General features: G+C 45.8%; 1 protein-coding gene across 1 annotated transcript in view; it reads left to right on the top strand.

Annotated features, from left to right (window-relative positions):
* Positions 1–15,000, top strand: part of LOC143290490 (polycystin-1-like protein 2) — a 96,125-nt gene that overhangs the window by 59,960 nt on the left and 21,165 nt on the right. The window contains exons 30-33 of the mRNA XM_076599991.1: positions 1,515–1,690; positions 1,790–1,901; positions 4,671–5,014; positions 12,485–12,638. Of these exons, the coding sequence (XP_076456106.1) occupies positions 1,515–1,690; positions 1,790–1,901; positions 4,671–5,014; positions 12,485–12,638 (786 nt within the window). The remainder of the gene's footprint in view (positions 1–1,514; positions 1,691–1,789; positions 1,902–4,670; positions 5,015–12,484; positions 12,639–15,000) is intronic.

Below are 15,000 nucleotides of genomic sequence, written 5' to 3'. Positions count from 1 at the left end.
GCACAAATCCACCTGTGGTATTTACATTATGAAGAAGAAGAAGGAGGAGGAGAAGAAGAAGACAGAGGCATAGATCTTGTTTATCTATTTACGCTGGGCTAAGTGGTTGTGAAAGCGTTAGTATTTCGCACGTTGGGGGGTGGCGGGGATAGAGAATGTGTAGTGGCGGCGGATACCGGACCTTCTGGGGATAAGGCGGATGTTTGGCTTTTTGTGTGGTAGCCTTCCTGTTCAAATGAGGTCGAGCCACGTCTGGTGGTTGGTTGAGAACGCATAAATGGGTTTAGAATGCAGCATAGGGGCACATACCTTGTTTAAAAAAAAATATATATATTATAGTTTTACTGTTACTGTGGTGGTAATCTTTCATTTGAGATGGCAAAGCAAAGTCACACGTTTATTATGCTCACAGCACACATTGTAAAATACACGACAAGAAAAAAACAACAAATGAATGTCTTTGGTAGCACTTTCGAACAGTTTATTTTGTTAAAGTAGGTGTGTGCTTGTTTGTGTATGGTGTGTGTGTGTGTGTGTGTGTGTGTGTGTGTGTGCGTGTGTGTTTGTGCGTGCGCGCGTGCATGTGTGTTTGCAGGTGTGTGTGTTTGTATAGGGGATATCAAACGCTCATTTTCAGAGAAATGTGAACTGTCGTTTCAGCCCTGTGCTCAAGTTGTTTCTACGCCAGTAATCAATCATTTAGATGGAACTGGGAGGACGTGATTAAGAAATTGGCAGTTTCGCAGACTGATAGGGCGAGACATGTCTCTGGAAACGATGTGTGTTTTTCATCTGAGCTCGCTTCATCCAGTCACACTGGCACAGCGCAAAGGATTAAGCCTCAGAAATCTTCTGGCAGATGAAATGCGGGAAGAAGAGGGGATGGAACCGTGTGTATGTGTGCGTGCGTGCGTGCGTGCGTGTGTGTGTGTGTGTGTGTGTGTGTGTGTGTGTGTGTGTGTACGTGCGTGAGAGAGAGAGAGAGAGAGAGAGAGAGAGAGAGAGAGAGAGAGAGAGAGAGAGAGAGAGATTGTTAACCCAGCGATACCCCCCCAAATGAAATCATGAAACAAACCGAGCAGTTAACCACATCGTGATATTATTAATGAACATATATATTGACGTTTGGAATACCATCACATCCACTCACATCCATTTGTCAACTGACACATTTACGCACACACACACACACACACACACACACAGACAGACAGATAGACAGAGACAGACAGACAGACAGACAGATAGACAGACAGACAGACAGACACACACACACACACACACACACACACACACACACACACACACACACACACACACACACACCACTTCCGTTTCCAATTGGCAGACACACACAACATCTTCGTACCCTCCCCCCCCCCCCCCCCACACACACACCACCACCCTCCTCCCCCCGCCCCACACACAGAGCTCTAAATCTCACCTGACACATTTACACATTACTACACACTCTCCCTTCCCCCCTTTCCCCCTTTTCCCCATTACACTGTCAGACTCGGAGTCCGGGGCCATCGAGGTGGGCCCGGTGAAGGTGACCATCCAGGAGCTGTACGTCAGCTTCATCAGCAGTCTCCTCATCCTGCCCCTCAACGTGCTCGTCGACCAGATCTTCAGACGAACCCGGCCCAAGGCCCACCGCACCGACCTCGCCTTTATGGACCAGTCCGCCGCAGACTCCAAGAAGAAGAACCAGAAGAAGAAGAAGACGACCGAAGAGGAGGAGGAGGAGGAGGAGGACATCCGAGCCATCCGGAACCGGATCTTTCAGGTTATGGAGTGCCCGGACGTGTCTCGGAACTTTGGGGATGAGGACCTGAGCAAGGCGAAAAGTTCGGCTGAGGTTTTGGGACTTGGGGATGATCCTCCGAGTGATGGCTCAGGTAAGTGGCGGCGTCTAGGGCGAGGGGGCGGGGAGGGATTTTGTTGCGAGATGGTATATGCTCGAGTTCTCTCTCTCTCTTTGTGTGTGTGTGTGTGTGTGTGTGTGTGTGTGTGTGTGTGTGTGTGTGTGTGTGTGTGTGTGTGTGTGCAAGCGTGCGCACGTGTGTGTATGTGTGTGTGTGTGTGAGACACTCACTCACGCACACACACACACACACACACCCGCCCACACACACTAAAAACATGTACTGGTACACGCCCTATCATCATCACTTCTGTTTGAGTCCATATGGGGGAAGGCCCTCAAAATCATGGACGTGCATTTAAAACAAGTTTAAAGCAAATGCAAACATTCGTTTCGACCTCTGCAGCCAAATAGCCCAAACAAAAACAATCCGATCGACCACTACAGCCAATTAACACAATCATTCAGTTCGACCACTACAGCCAATTAACACAATCATTCAGTTCGACCACTACAGCCAATTAACACAATCATTCAGTTCGACCACTACAGCCAATTAGCACAATCATTCTGTTCGACATCTACAACCAATTTACACAAACATTCTGTTGGACATCTACAGCCAATTAACACAATCATTCAGTTCGACATCTACAGCCAGTTAACACAATCATTCTGTTGGACATCTACGCCAGTTTTTACACAATCATTCTGTTGGACATCTACAACTAATTAGCACAATCATTCTGTTCGACCTCAACAACCAATTAACCCAATCATTCTGTTCGACCTCTACAGCCAATTAACACAATCATTCGACATCTACAACCAATTAACACAATCATTCAGTTCGACATCTACAGCCAGTTAACACAATCATTCTGTACGACCTCTACAGCCAGTTAACACAATCATTCTGTACGACCTCTACAGCCAATTAACACAATCATTCAGTTCGACCACTACAGCCAATTAACCCAATCATTCAGTTCGACCACTACAGCCAGTTAACACAATCATTCAGTTCGACCACTACAGCCAATTAACACAATCATTCAGTTCGACCACTACAGCCAATTAACACAATCATTCAGTTCGACATCTACAGCCAGTTAACATAATCATTCTGTACGACCTCTACAGCCAGTTAACACAATCATTCGACATCTACAACCAATTTACACAATCATTCTCTTGGACATCTACAACCAATTTACACAATCATTCTGTTGGACATCTACAACCAATTTACACAATCATTCTGTTGGACATCTACAACCAATTTACACAATCATTCTGTTCGACCTCTACAGCCAATTAACACAATCATTCTGTTCGACCTCTACAGCCAGTTAACACAGTCATTCTGTTCGACCTCTACAGCCAATTAACACAGTCATTCAGTTCGACCTCTACAGCCAATTAACACAGTCATTCTGTTCGACCTCTACAGCCAATTAACACAATCATTCAGTTCGACCACTACAGCCAATTAACACAATCATTCAGTTCGACCACTACAGCCAATTAACACAATCATTCAGTTCGACATCTACAGCCAGTTAACATAATCATTCTGTACGACCTCTACAGCCAGTTAACACAATCATTCGACATCTACAACCAATTTACACAGTCATTCTCTTGGACATCTACAACCAATTTACACAGTCATTCTGTTGGACATCTACAACCAATTTACACAATCATTCTGTTGGACATCTACAACCAATTTACACAGTCATTCTGTTGGACATCTACAGCCAATTAACACAATCATTCAGTTCGACATCTACAGCCAGTTAACACAATCATTCTATACGACCTCTACAGCCAATGAACACAATCATTCTGTTGGACATCTACAACTAATTAGCACAATCATTCTGTTCGACCTCAACAACCAATTAACCCAATCATTCTGCTCGACCTCTACAGCCAATTAACACAATCATTCAGTTCGATCACTACAGCCAATTAACACAATCATTCTGTTCGACATCTACAACCAATTTACACAATCATTCTGTTCGATCACTACAGCCAATTAACACAATCATTCTGTTCGACATCTACAGCCAATTAACACAATCATTCAGTTCGATCACTACAGCCAATTAACACAATCATTCTGTTCGACATCTACAACCAATTTACACAATCATTCTGTTCGACATCTACAGCCAATTAACACAATCATTCTGTACGACCACTACAGCCAATGAACACAATCATTCTGTTGGACATCTACAACTAATTTGCACAATCATTATCTTGGACATCTACAGCCAATTAACACAATCATTCAGTTCGACATCTACAGCCAATTAACACAACCATTCGACATCTACAACCAATTTACACAATCATTCTGTTGGACATCTACAGCCAATTAACACAATCATTCTGTTCGACATCTACAACCAATTTACACAATCATTCTGTTGGACATCTACAACCAATTAACACAATCATTCTGTTCGATCACTACAGCCAATTAACACAATCATTCTGTTCGACATCTACAACTAATTAGCACAATCATTATCTTGGACATCTACAGCCAATTAACACAATCATTCTGTTCGACATCTACAACCAATTAACACAATCATTCGACATCTACAACCAATTTACACAATCATTCTGTTGGACATCTACAACCAGTTTACACAATCATACTGTTGGACATCTACAACCAATTTACACAATCATTCTGTTGGACCTCTACAGCCAATTAACACAGTCATTCTGTTGGACCTCTACAGCCAATTAACACAGTCATTCTGTTCGACGTCTGCAGACAAAGAAGCGAAATCCAACACCATCACCGCACCCCCATCCCAAGACAAGAAGACCCCTCCGGACAGTGACGGAAAGACCGACGATAACGACGACGACGCCGAAGAAGACAAGCAGAAGCAGAAGAAGAAGCAGAAGAAGACGAAGAAGAAAGGCGGAGGGCGTGTGATGCTGCCCCACTGGTGTGTGTACGTGGGGTGGCTGCTGTTGGTGGCCATGTCCGGGGTGTCTGCCTTTATCACGTTCTCCTACAGCATGGAGTGGGGCCGGGAGAAGTCTCTCGCCTGGCTGGCCGCCCTGTTTCTGTCCGTGGGGCAGTCTGTCATGGTGGTGCAGCCCATCAAGGTGGGTGGTGGTGGTGGTGGTGGTGCCAGTGGTGGTGGTGGTGTGAGGGTGGTGGTGTTTGAATGTTGTTGATAGCATGGTTTACCAAAAGTAAGGGCGTTTTTTCGTTTGTTGGTTCAAAGGTTCTGTTGGTGCTCTGAAGGAAGGTAGGTAGGAAGGACTGGAGGAAGGAAAGATGGGGATGAAGGAATGAAGGAAAGAAGGAAGGGAGAAAGGAAGAAATACGTGGAAAAGGAAGGTGGGTAGGCAGGAAGGGAAAGAAGCAATGACATGAGGAAGGAAGGAAGTATGGTGGAAAGGAAGGAAGGAACGAAGGATAGGAGAAAGGATGGGAGAGTGGGGAGAAGGAGGAGAGAAAGGAGGATGGGGTAAAGGAGGAAAAAGAAGGATTAAAAGGAGGGAGGAAGGAAGGAAGGAAAGGAAAGAAGGAAGTTGGGATGAATAAAGAAAAGATGGAGGAAAGGAAGGAAGGCGGATGGATGCAACGAAGGAAAGAAGGAAGGATGGATGGATGGATGAGGGAGATGAAGGAAGGAAGGAAGGAAGGAAAGAAGGAAAAGGAGATTTGGGAAAGGATGGAATGAAAGAAGGAAGGAAGGATGGGGCAAGAAGGCAAGAAGGAAAGGAAGAAAGAGGGACGGATTAGGGGAAAGGAAGATAGGAAGATTAAAAAATAAAAAAAAGAAGGAAAGAAGAAAGGATGGGGAAAGAAGGAAAAACCAACCTTTTCCACAGCATGGAGTGGGGCCGGGAGAACTCCCTGGCCAGGCTGGCCACCCTGTTTCTGTCCGTGGGGCAGTCTGTCATGGTGGTGCAGCCCATCAAGGTGGGTGGTGCCGGTGATGGCGGTGTGGTGGTGTTGGAATGTTTTGATATCATGTTGTTTTTGTTTTTTTTTTCAAAGAAAGGGTGTTTCGTTTGTTGGTTTGAAGGTTCTGTTGTTTGAGTAAATGAAGGAAGGAAGGGAAATGGGGAGGAAAGAAGGAAGTAAGGGAGGAAGTAAAAAAAAAAAATCGGGAAAAGGAAAGTAGAAAGACAGTAAATGAAGGAAGCAATTAAAGAAGGAAGGATGGATGGTTAGGAAGAAGAGGGGGGGGGGGGGGGGGGGCGTTGGGGAAAGGATGGAATGAAGGAAGGATGGGGGAAATGAAAGAAGGAAGGAAGGAAGGAAGGAAGGAGGAAAGGACACAGTTATGTCTTGTGCAATGAGACATGTGGTGCGTGGATGGCCAGATGGACTGGCAGGGCTTCAGTGTCGTCATCAACCCAGCCAGGTCGACCGGTGGTGGTGGTGGTGGTGGTCATGGTGGTGGGTGGTGGTGGTGGTTGTCATGGTGGTGGTGGTGGTGGTGGTCATGGTGGTGGTGGTGGTGGTCATGGTGGTGGTGGTTGTCATGGTGGTGGTGGTGGTGGTGGTCATGGTGGTGGTGGTCATGGTGGTGGGTGGTGGTGGTGGTGGTGGTAGTGGTGGTGGGTGGTGGTCATGGTGGTGGTGGTGGTGGTTGTCATGGTGGTGGTGGTGGTCATGGTGGTGGTGGTGGTGGTCATGGTGGTGGTGGTTGTCATGGTGGTGGTGGTGGTGGTCATGGTGGTGGTGGTTGTCATGATGGTGGTGGTCATGGTGGTGGTGGTGGTGGTCATGGTGGTGGTGGTGGTCATGGTGGTGGTGGTGGTGGTCATGGTCATGGTGGTGGTGGTGGTGGTCGTGGTGGTGGTCATGGTGGTGGTGGTCATGGTGGTGGTGGTGGTGGTGGTCATGGTGGTGGTGGTCATGGTGGTGGTGGTTGTCATGGTGGTGGTGGTCATGGTGGTGGTGGTGGTCATGGTGGTGGTGGTGGTGGTCATGGTGGTGGTGGTGGTGGTCATGGTGGTGGTGGTGGTGGTCATGGTGGTGGTGGTGGTGGTGGTGGTCAGGTGGTGGTGGTCATGGTGGTGGTGGTGGTGGTGGTGGTCATGGTGGTGGTGGTGGTGGTGGTGGGTGGGTGGGTTATGAATGTTGAATACGCCGCGGCTAATGCCCCGCATATTTACCTGTTCACAAAAGAAGGTAACCAATTATCGGAGTTTTTTTTATCGGCAGAACCAAAGCGGTGATTACCAGTATTGGCAACAACAACATCAAAAGTAGAGGATCTTCGGTTTTTGTTGTTGCTTGTTTTTTTATGTCTCAAGCACACACAAAATACGCGCAAACACACACACACACACACACACACACACACACACACACACACACACACACACACACAAGCGCGCATATACATACACACATACGCACGTGTACGCACACGCATACACCCACACCTACACCCCCCCCCTAACTCTCACCACACACAGACAAACAATAAGGGAGACATACATACAGAGGGATGCAGGGAAACAAATCTGCCGATTCGTAAGGGAAAAAGTGCTAAGATTTTGTGAACAAGAAATAAAAGTTTAACGGCAAAAAAATAATAGTTCTGGAAACACTTATTGTTCTTGTGCACTCTCCGATAGTCACTGTGCATTGTCATGATTGAAACGTGTGGAAATAATTCTTCAAGCCAAAATTGGCGTCGACAGAGAAAATGATTTCGTTAAAGTTCTCTCTCTCTCTGTGCCTCTCTGTCTCTCTCTGTCTCTCTGTCCGTCTGTCTCTCTCCCTCTCTCTCTATCTCTCTCTCTCTCTCTCTCTCTCTCTCGCTCTCTCCACACGCAGATTTTCTTCTTTTTTATATTATCTTTTCCAAGTTGCGCTGACTCTGTTAATCAGTTTTGGCCAACATTAGAATTTTCAAAGAACAACGGGAGTGGCCCAATCACATTATTTTTTTTATTGTGGTTCAGCGGGTCAGGGAAACCTTCTTTGGACTGCAGATGAAGCTGAAAACACTTCACAGAAAGCAGAGTGCTTTGATTTCGACCACAGGAGGATCTTGCGCGCGCGTGTGCGGTGTGTGTGTGTGTGTGTGTGTGTGTGTGTGTGTTTGTGCGTACGTACGTACGCGCGTGTGTCTGTATGTGAGTGCGTGTGTGTGTATGTGCGTGCGTGCGTGCGTGTATGCGCGCTTATGTGTGTGTTGTAATTTCATCACTTGTCATATCTCTCTTTCTCTCTCTTCGTCTTACTATATGCACATGCCATGTATAACAGGGAAACTTAGTTCTGCTGTCAGTTTAGGAGAATTATTATTTTTATATAAAGGAATATGATTCATGCTATCAATTTTGAAAGCAAAACACACAGACACACAACCACAGACACACAGACACAGACAGACAGGCACACACAAATACATACACCCCCAGCACAACACACACGCGTACGCGTACGCACGCACAGATGTACAAAGAGACAGAGAGAGAGAGAGACAGAGACAGAGAGACAGAGAGACAGAGAGAGAGAGAGAGAGCAAACTGGAACGTAAAATGTACTCTTCACCCACACCTCCCACCCCGCTCTTAACACTTCCTTCGAAAATATGTTTCCTCCTTACCGAGTAGAGGAATGAATTTTACAGAACTCGTTTCCACAGACTCTCTTCCCTGTTTTCATTCTTCACTTTTAAAGACAACTTTTTTTTTTTAAGCAAAAGGCACGCTTCGAAATTGTACCACATGATACATAATACTGGCCCAAGCAAACCGTTAATTACATTTCACAAGCAAACTTCGTCAAGGTGAAGTGTAAGGCTGGCACTGGCTCTTTGAACCAGTCGTGTCCGTTTTTGTGAGCACCAGTTTAATCATCACGGAAGTTGTGCTGATTGGCTGGCATCAGCGTTGTTGAACCAATGAATCCATTTTTTAAAGAGTCAGTTGTCGTGAAGCTTGTTTTGATTGGCTGGCCAGTGGGTCATTTTCAGCCAACACAGGCTGAACGCTCCGCATTTACAAGGACAGCGGGAAGGAATTTACGAGCATTCGTTTCCTTGCGGTTAATTTGCTGAATGTCCCTGATATTGCTCTGTTGTGATAACGGTACAAATTAAACACAGGCATTTTGGTTGCGGAACAACGGTGTGCAATATTTGTTTGTCAGGACCCCAAAATAATAAATTAGAAAGAAAGAAAGAAAAAAAAGTACAATTTTACAACCGTGAAAGGTCTTTGCGCTATAACCTTTTCCCCTGTTGTTTTGACTGTTACTGGGTTTTCTCTTAGGTGCAGACAAATGAAAGGCTCACCCAAGAATAGTCACATAGACCTTTCTTGCTCAACCATTGTACAACGCGGACTGGTTTTTATCCAGCGTTTGAAATCAGTGCGAAACTGTGAGTAGATCAAATGGGGTCATGCTGTTTCTCGCCTAATCAAGCATGAACGGTATTTCATGGGTGAGTTGCATAAGCGGAACACACACACGCACACGCGCACACACACACACACACACACACACACACACACACAGTAGAGGGGGAAAGCAAACTGCAATTCAATATGAAGTTTCCTCAGAAAAAGAAAATCACTGAAATGATATTTCCCTCCAAACAGAGCAGAAGAATAAATATCGTGCAACACGCAGATGCGCTTTTTTTTCCCCAAATGACATTTGCCATACTTTCCCCCTTTTCTTTATTTCGTTCTTCCTTTTTTCATATTTCGAACATTTTCAAAGCGGAAAGCACCCACCCAGAATTCGTATCTCACCACACTAGCTTCATCGAATCACTGATTCCATTCCAGAAGCAAAGTTTATCAGTGTTAAGTGTATGCTGATTGGCTCGAATTGGCTCGGTTGGGAAAAAAACCAAAGAAAAACAACAAAATAAAACGAAAAAAAAACCCAACAACCCCCCCAAAAAACAAAAAACAACCCCAAACCTGCCTCGTTCTACATTGAAACGCGCTTCCTGATTGGCTCGTACTGATGCAGCTGAACCAATCGAATCCGTTTTGCAAGCAGTCGTTGAGTCTGTGAGGTGAAACGTGTGCTGATTGACTGGCATCACCAATGTTATCCAATCTGTGGGCAGTTAAAGAATTAGTCAGCTTGAAGCGGGTTCTTTACTGGCAGAACGTGCAGGGTTCAACACAGTCATTAGCCCATCCAGGCTGGCTGAGCAGCTACACTCCACAAACACAACGCTGGGGGTTAACGAGCGTTGATTACTTTGCTGCTAACTTGCTGAACGTCCCGGACACATATTTTTTGAGGAAGGGGTACAAATCAAGCATGGTGGTGTTTGACAACGCAGTGAAGCTGAATATTACCTGTGACAAAAAAAAAGGACGAAATGTGGATTTTGTTTTTGGTATTTAGCTCTTGAAAGTCTTTGCACAATAATCTTGAACCCCCCCCCCCCCCCCACGGCCCCCGCCCCCCACGTCCCACCCACTACGTACCCCAATCCTAGTTTTTATTCGTTTTTGACATAATTTTCCCAGCGTGCAGAGAAATTGAACGCCAACTAGTTAAATTGCCCCACTTGTATTTTGCTCCCCTTCGATACAGCGCTGATTGGCTTTTGTCTTGCATTTGAACTCAAAGAAAAAAAAGGGGGGGTGGGGGGTGGGGTGGGGCGGTAGAGATTAAAAAATCAGATCGCATAGTTTGGGATCCAGCTGACCAAGTGGGAAATTTCAGGGTGGTGAATCAATCTTTACTCATGTTCACGGGAAGGAGGCTGACAAAGTTTGCTCACTGGAGAGGGAGAGAGCGAACGTGTGTGTGTGTGTGTGTGTGTGTGTGTGTGTGAGAGAGAGAGAGAGAGAGAGAGAGAGAAGAGACAGAGAGACAGACAGATAGAGAGAGTGAACCTTTTTATTAAGGGAAAAAAAGAGAGAATAAGCACAATCAGCTTATTATCTAGCGCTCATCAAACAGGGAAACTACATCAAACACACAACACAAAAAAACCATAATATCACACACACACACACACACTGGACACTGGCCATTGAAATTAGTTATTGTCATTGCCAAGAAAGGTCTTTTGACAAGGGGCAACAACATAAATTCATACGTTTTGGCATCAGCAATAACACACAGCAATAGCAATGGCTGCTACCATTTTTTTATCTTCAAGGAAATAATATTTCTTTTTGTTTTGTTTCAATATTTGCTTTTATGATATCAATTCCTATAACATAATCTTTGTTACGCAACAAAACTATGTTGACGCACTTGTCATAAGGATGCCATGGCCAATGACGTTTAAATGTTTCTGCCTCTCTCACGGTCACGGAATTCATTTCTGTCTCGCTCGTGCACGTCTGTATCGATTTCTATTTCATTCTGATTCTAGTCTTGATTTTATTATTTTATTATTATTTTTTTTTTTTTTGCCCCATCATCTTCACCGTTTCAGTGGCATTACTCCCACGCCGCTCATTTAGATCCCTCCATACACGGCCACACCCGGGTTCGTCCGTCACAGTTCCAGCGTCGGCAGTGCGCAGGGAGCCATTGATGTTAGGTCGCTAGGAGGCCACACACCAGAGGAGACCCTGCACTGCTGCTGAGTCACTTCGGTGGTGTTCAGTGGTGCCTGTTCTGATTTAACGTACTTAGGACACCACCTACTAAGCCCCATACTAACGACAGTAATGGCTTAGTCGCGGAGCCAGACTGAGTGAGAGTCCCCCCCAGAGTGGAGACCGCCACCACGTCCCTCAAACAACAGCCCCTCATGAATCTGCCGACACTGAAGACATTGACAGGACTCACCCCAAGCACGGAAGTGGAGGGGTATCGAAACTGAGGTCACCATGAGAGTAGGGCATGAAAGGCCACAGACTTTGAAATTGTTTTGTTTATACTGATGATGAAGAAGAAGGAGGATGACGATGACGATGATGATGTTGCTATGGAGGTCCATTTTGGTTTGGGACTGCGTGACAAGGCTGCACTCTACGTTTCCTGTCATAATGATATCTCGGCGTTAACCAGGTACGAGAGATACAGACACTTGCAGTGTTGGTCAGGTAGTTAGAGCAACACACCCAAAGACGCATCCTGGATGACACTCGACTGTGTGGCCCCAGTCTCCCCATTTAAGCCCACAGCACACTCAACTCTGGGTAGGAGCCGGCCACGGGCCGAAAAACCCACCTCCGCTGGGATTCGAACCCGCGTCCTCCCAGCCGTCAGTCCGCGACGCTAACCACTTCGCCACGGCGGCTGGTTTGATTTTATTATTATTATATGCCTTGGCTTTTATTTCATCATTTGAATATTACGATAATGATGATGACGGTTTTTACGTTTAACATGCGCAATATTCCATGTAAGGTGTTAACATCTCCACAAAGCATGACCAGCGTCATGACCGCTAGGATACGCATTTGCGGAAACTACCGTGTGCATTGGTTCTCCTCGTTCGTAACTTGAAGAAGAACTGTTTTTATTCACACATCCGACAATACGTCGGTGTCTGGTCTTAAAAAAAATTGTTTTTTTTAAAGCAGATGGGGTATTTCGTACGCACGCTTTAATTAACGTCTGCTTGAAACTTGAAACTGGAACTGTTGACATTTTCTCTTCAGATCATCGTGCTCGCCATGGTTATGGCCTGGGCCTGCAAGAAGCCCAAAGAGGAGGAAGAGGAGGAGGAGGAGGAAGCGGGATCGGGAGTGGTGGACGCCTCCCAGGTCCAGCTGAAGCCGGATGAAGAGCCGACCAGCTGCGCTCCAAAGATGGGTAAGACAGTTCACACATGTGGAGTGATGGCGTAGAGGTAACGCGTCCGCCTTGGAAGCGAGAGGATATGAGCGCGCTGGTTTGAATCACGGCTCAGCCGCCGATAGTTTCTTCCCCTCCACTAGACCCTGAGTGGTGGTCTGGACGCTAGTCATTCGGATGAGACGATAAACCGAGGTCCCGTGTGCAGCATGTATTTAGCGCACGTAAAAGAACCCACGGCAACAAAAGGGTTGTTCCTGGAAATACAAATAAAACTGCACACAGGAAAAAATACCAAAAAAAAGAAAAGAAAAAAAAGGGTGGCGCTGCAGTGTAGCGACGTGCTCTCCCTGAGGAGAGCAGCCCGAATTATACACAGAGAAATCTGCTGTGATAAAATGAAATACAAATACAAATGCAGTCAGGCACAAGAGCCTTCCTGCATGGCGAGCTTGTTAGCTCAAACGACAGGGCTAGTAACGACCGCTGTATTTATTAGAATTCGTGGCCGACTGGGGGGGTGGGGACCTTTCTCAGGTTGGTAATGAAGCGATTGAAAGGCACTTTTTTTGGCGGGGGGATGGGGGGGGGGGGGCAGGGTTAAGTAACGGTTTCAGGGGAGTTGGAATGGGTGGGAATGCAGGGTGGGAGGTAGTTTCATGAGGGGTGAGGAAAGGGGTGAAAGGGAAGACGAGAGAAAAGGAGAGATGGAGAGAGGAAAGGGAAGGAGTGAATGAGTGAGTGAGAGAGACAGAGAGAGAGAGAGAGAGAGAGAGAGAGAGGAAGGGAGGGAGGGGTTGTTGAAAGAGAAATTTGTTAACATGAATTCGGTATTGCTATTGTCTGCCTCTGTCATTCTCTCTCTCTCTCTCTCTCTCTCTCTCTGTGTGTGTGTGTGTGTGTGTATCTTTATCTAACAGTAGCAGTAACAGTTGCAGTGATGCTGGGGGTAGTAGTTGTTGCTGCACAAAATAGTAACAGCGATATTAGCCCAGTTACAACACATGACAACAGTTATCAAGGTGACTGACTTGAAGATGACCTTGACCGTAATGACAACTATACACTATTATAACGACATCGAGGACGGAATTCATCAACAAAAAGTGTTTGTACCCCTCACCGAAGCAGCAGTAGGAATACTGCAGTACTGGTTGTTCCAACAGCAGCAGCAGCATCAGTGGATGCACTACTTGCAGCGATAGTGACCATAGTTTTGATGACGGTGATAAGTAACACAATGACTGACGTGGCAACACCACCATATCAACAACAACGACAGTGTGACTGAAGTGACGCCTTAAAAAAAAAGAGAGTCTGATTTATTGTTTTTATATAGTTTAACTCTTTCCATACAAACGGCGAAAGAGACGACGTTAACAGCGTTTCACCCCAATTACTATCATCAAAATATTGCAAGCGGAAGGCTCTTATACTGAAGACGTGAATGTTGACAAAGAATACCACACTTCTGACGACGGAAGCTAAAGGTTGGGTCATTCAGACACCCACTGGACATCCGAGGGGTCTGTGTAGAAGAGAAGAGAGGACTGGCCGTACTGAGTGAGTTAAACAAATCGTTTAATTGGAACACATGAAATACACATGTCTTGTGTGAAAGACAGAGCTGAAACATGCAAACAGGTTATATTATATTCACATATAAAACATAGAGTTAACCCTTGAGACGGCTCGTAAACTAACGTATCTTTATACCAACTGGAGAATCATTGCAAAAATATATTATTTGAATACATACAAGTGTGTGGCCATGATAATCAACAGTGTAAAACCTGCATATCCAGCCAGTATAGGTGTCACTAGAGCTGTTTGTTTTTGATTTGTTTGACAATAACAAAAGGAAAATATGAGCGCCGATGACATCTGAACTGTATGAACTCGTATCATTGTGTGTGTGTGTGTGTGTGTGTGTGTGTGTGTGTGTGTGTGTGTGTGTGTGTGTGTGTGTGTGTTGTATTTGTAATTCTTTTTATCACAACAGATTTCTCTGTGTGAAATTCGGGTTGCTGTGCCCAGGGAGAGAGCGCCGCTACACTAGAGCGCCATCCATTTTTTTGTATTTTTTCCTACAGGATTTTGTCAGGAACAACCCTTTTGTTGCCGTGGGTTCTTTTACGTGCGCTAAGTGCATGCTGCACACGGGACCTCAGCTTATCGTCTCATCCGAATGACTAGCGTCCAGAGCATCACTCAGGGTCTAGTGGAGGGGGAGAAAATATCGGCGGCTGAGCCGTGATTCGAACCAGCGCGCTTACATTCTCTCGCTTCCTATGCGGACGCGTTACTTCTAGGCCATCAATCCACTATGAGTGTGTGTATGTGTGCGCGCCTGTGTGTGTGTCTACGTCTCCCGAGTCGT

This window comes from Babylonia areolata, chromosome 1, assembly GCF_041734735.1.
Source record: "Babylonia areolata isolate BAREFJ2019XMU chromosome 1, ASM4173473v1, whole genome shotgun sequence".
Lineage (NCBI taxonomy): Eukaryota > Metazoa > Mollusca > Gastropoda > Neogastropoda > Buccinidae > Babylonia > Babylonia areolata.
This window is presented reverse-complemented; position numbering and strand designations above follow the sequence as displayed.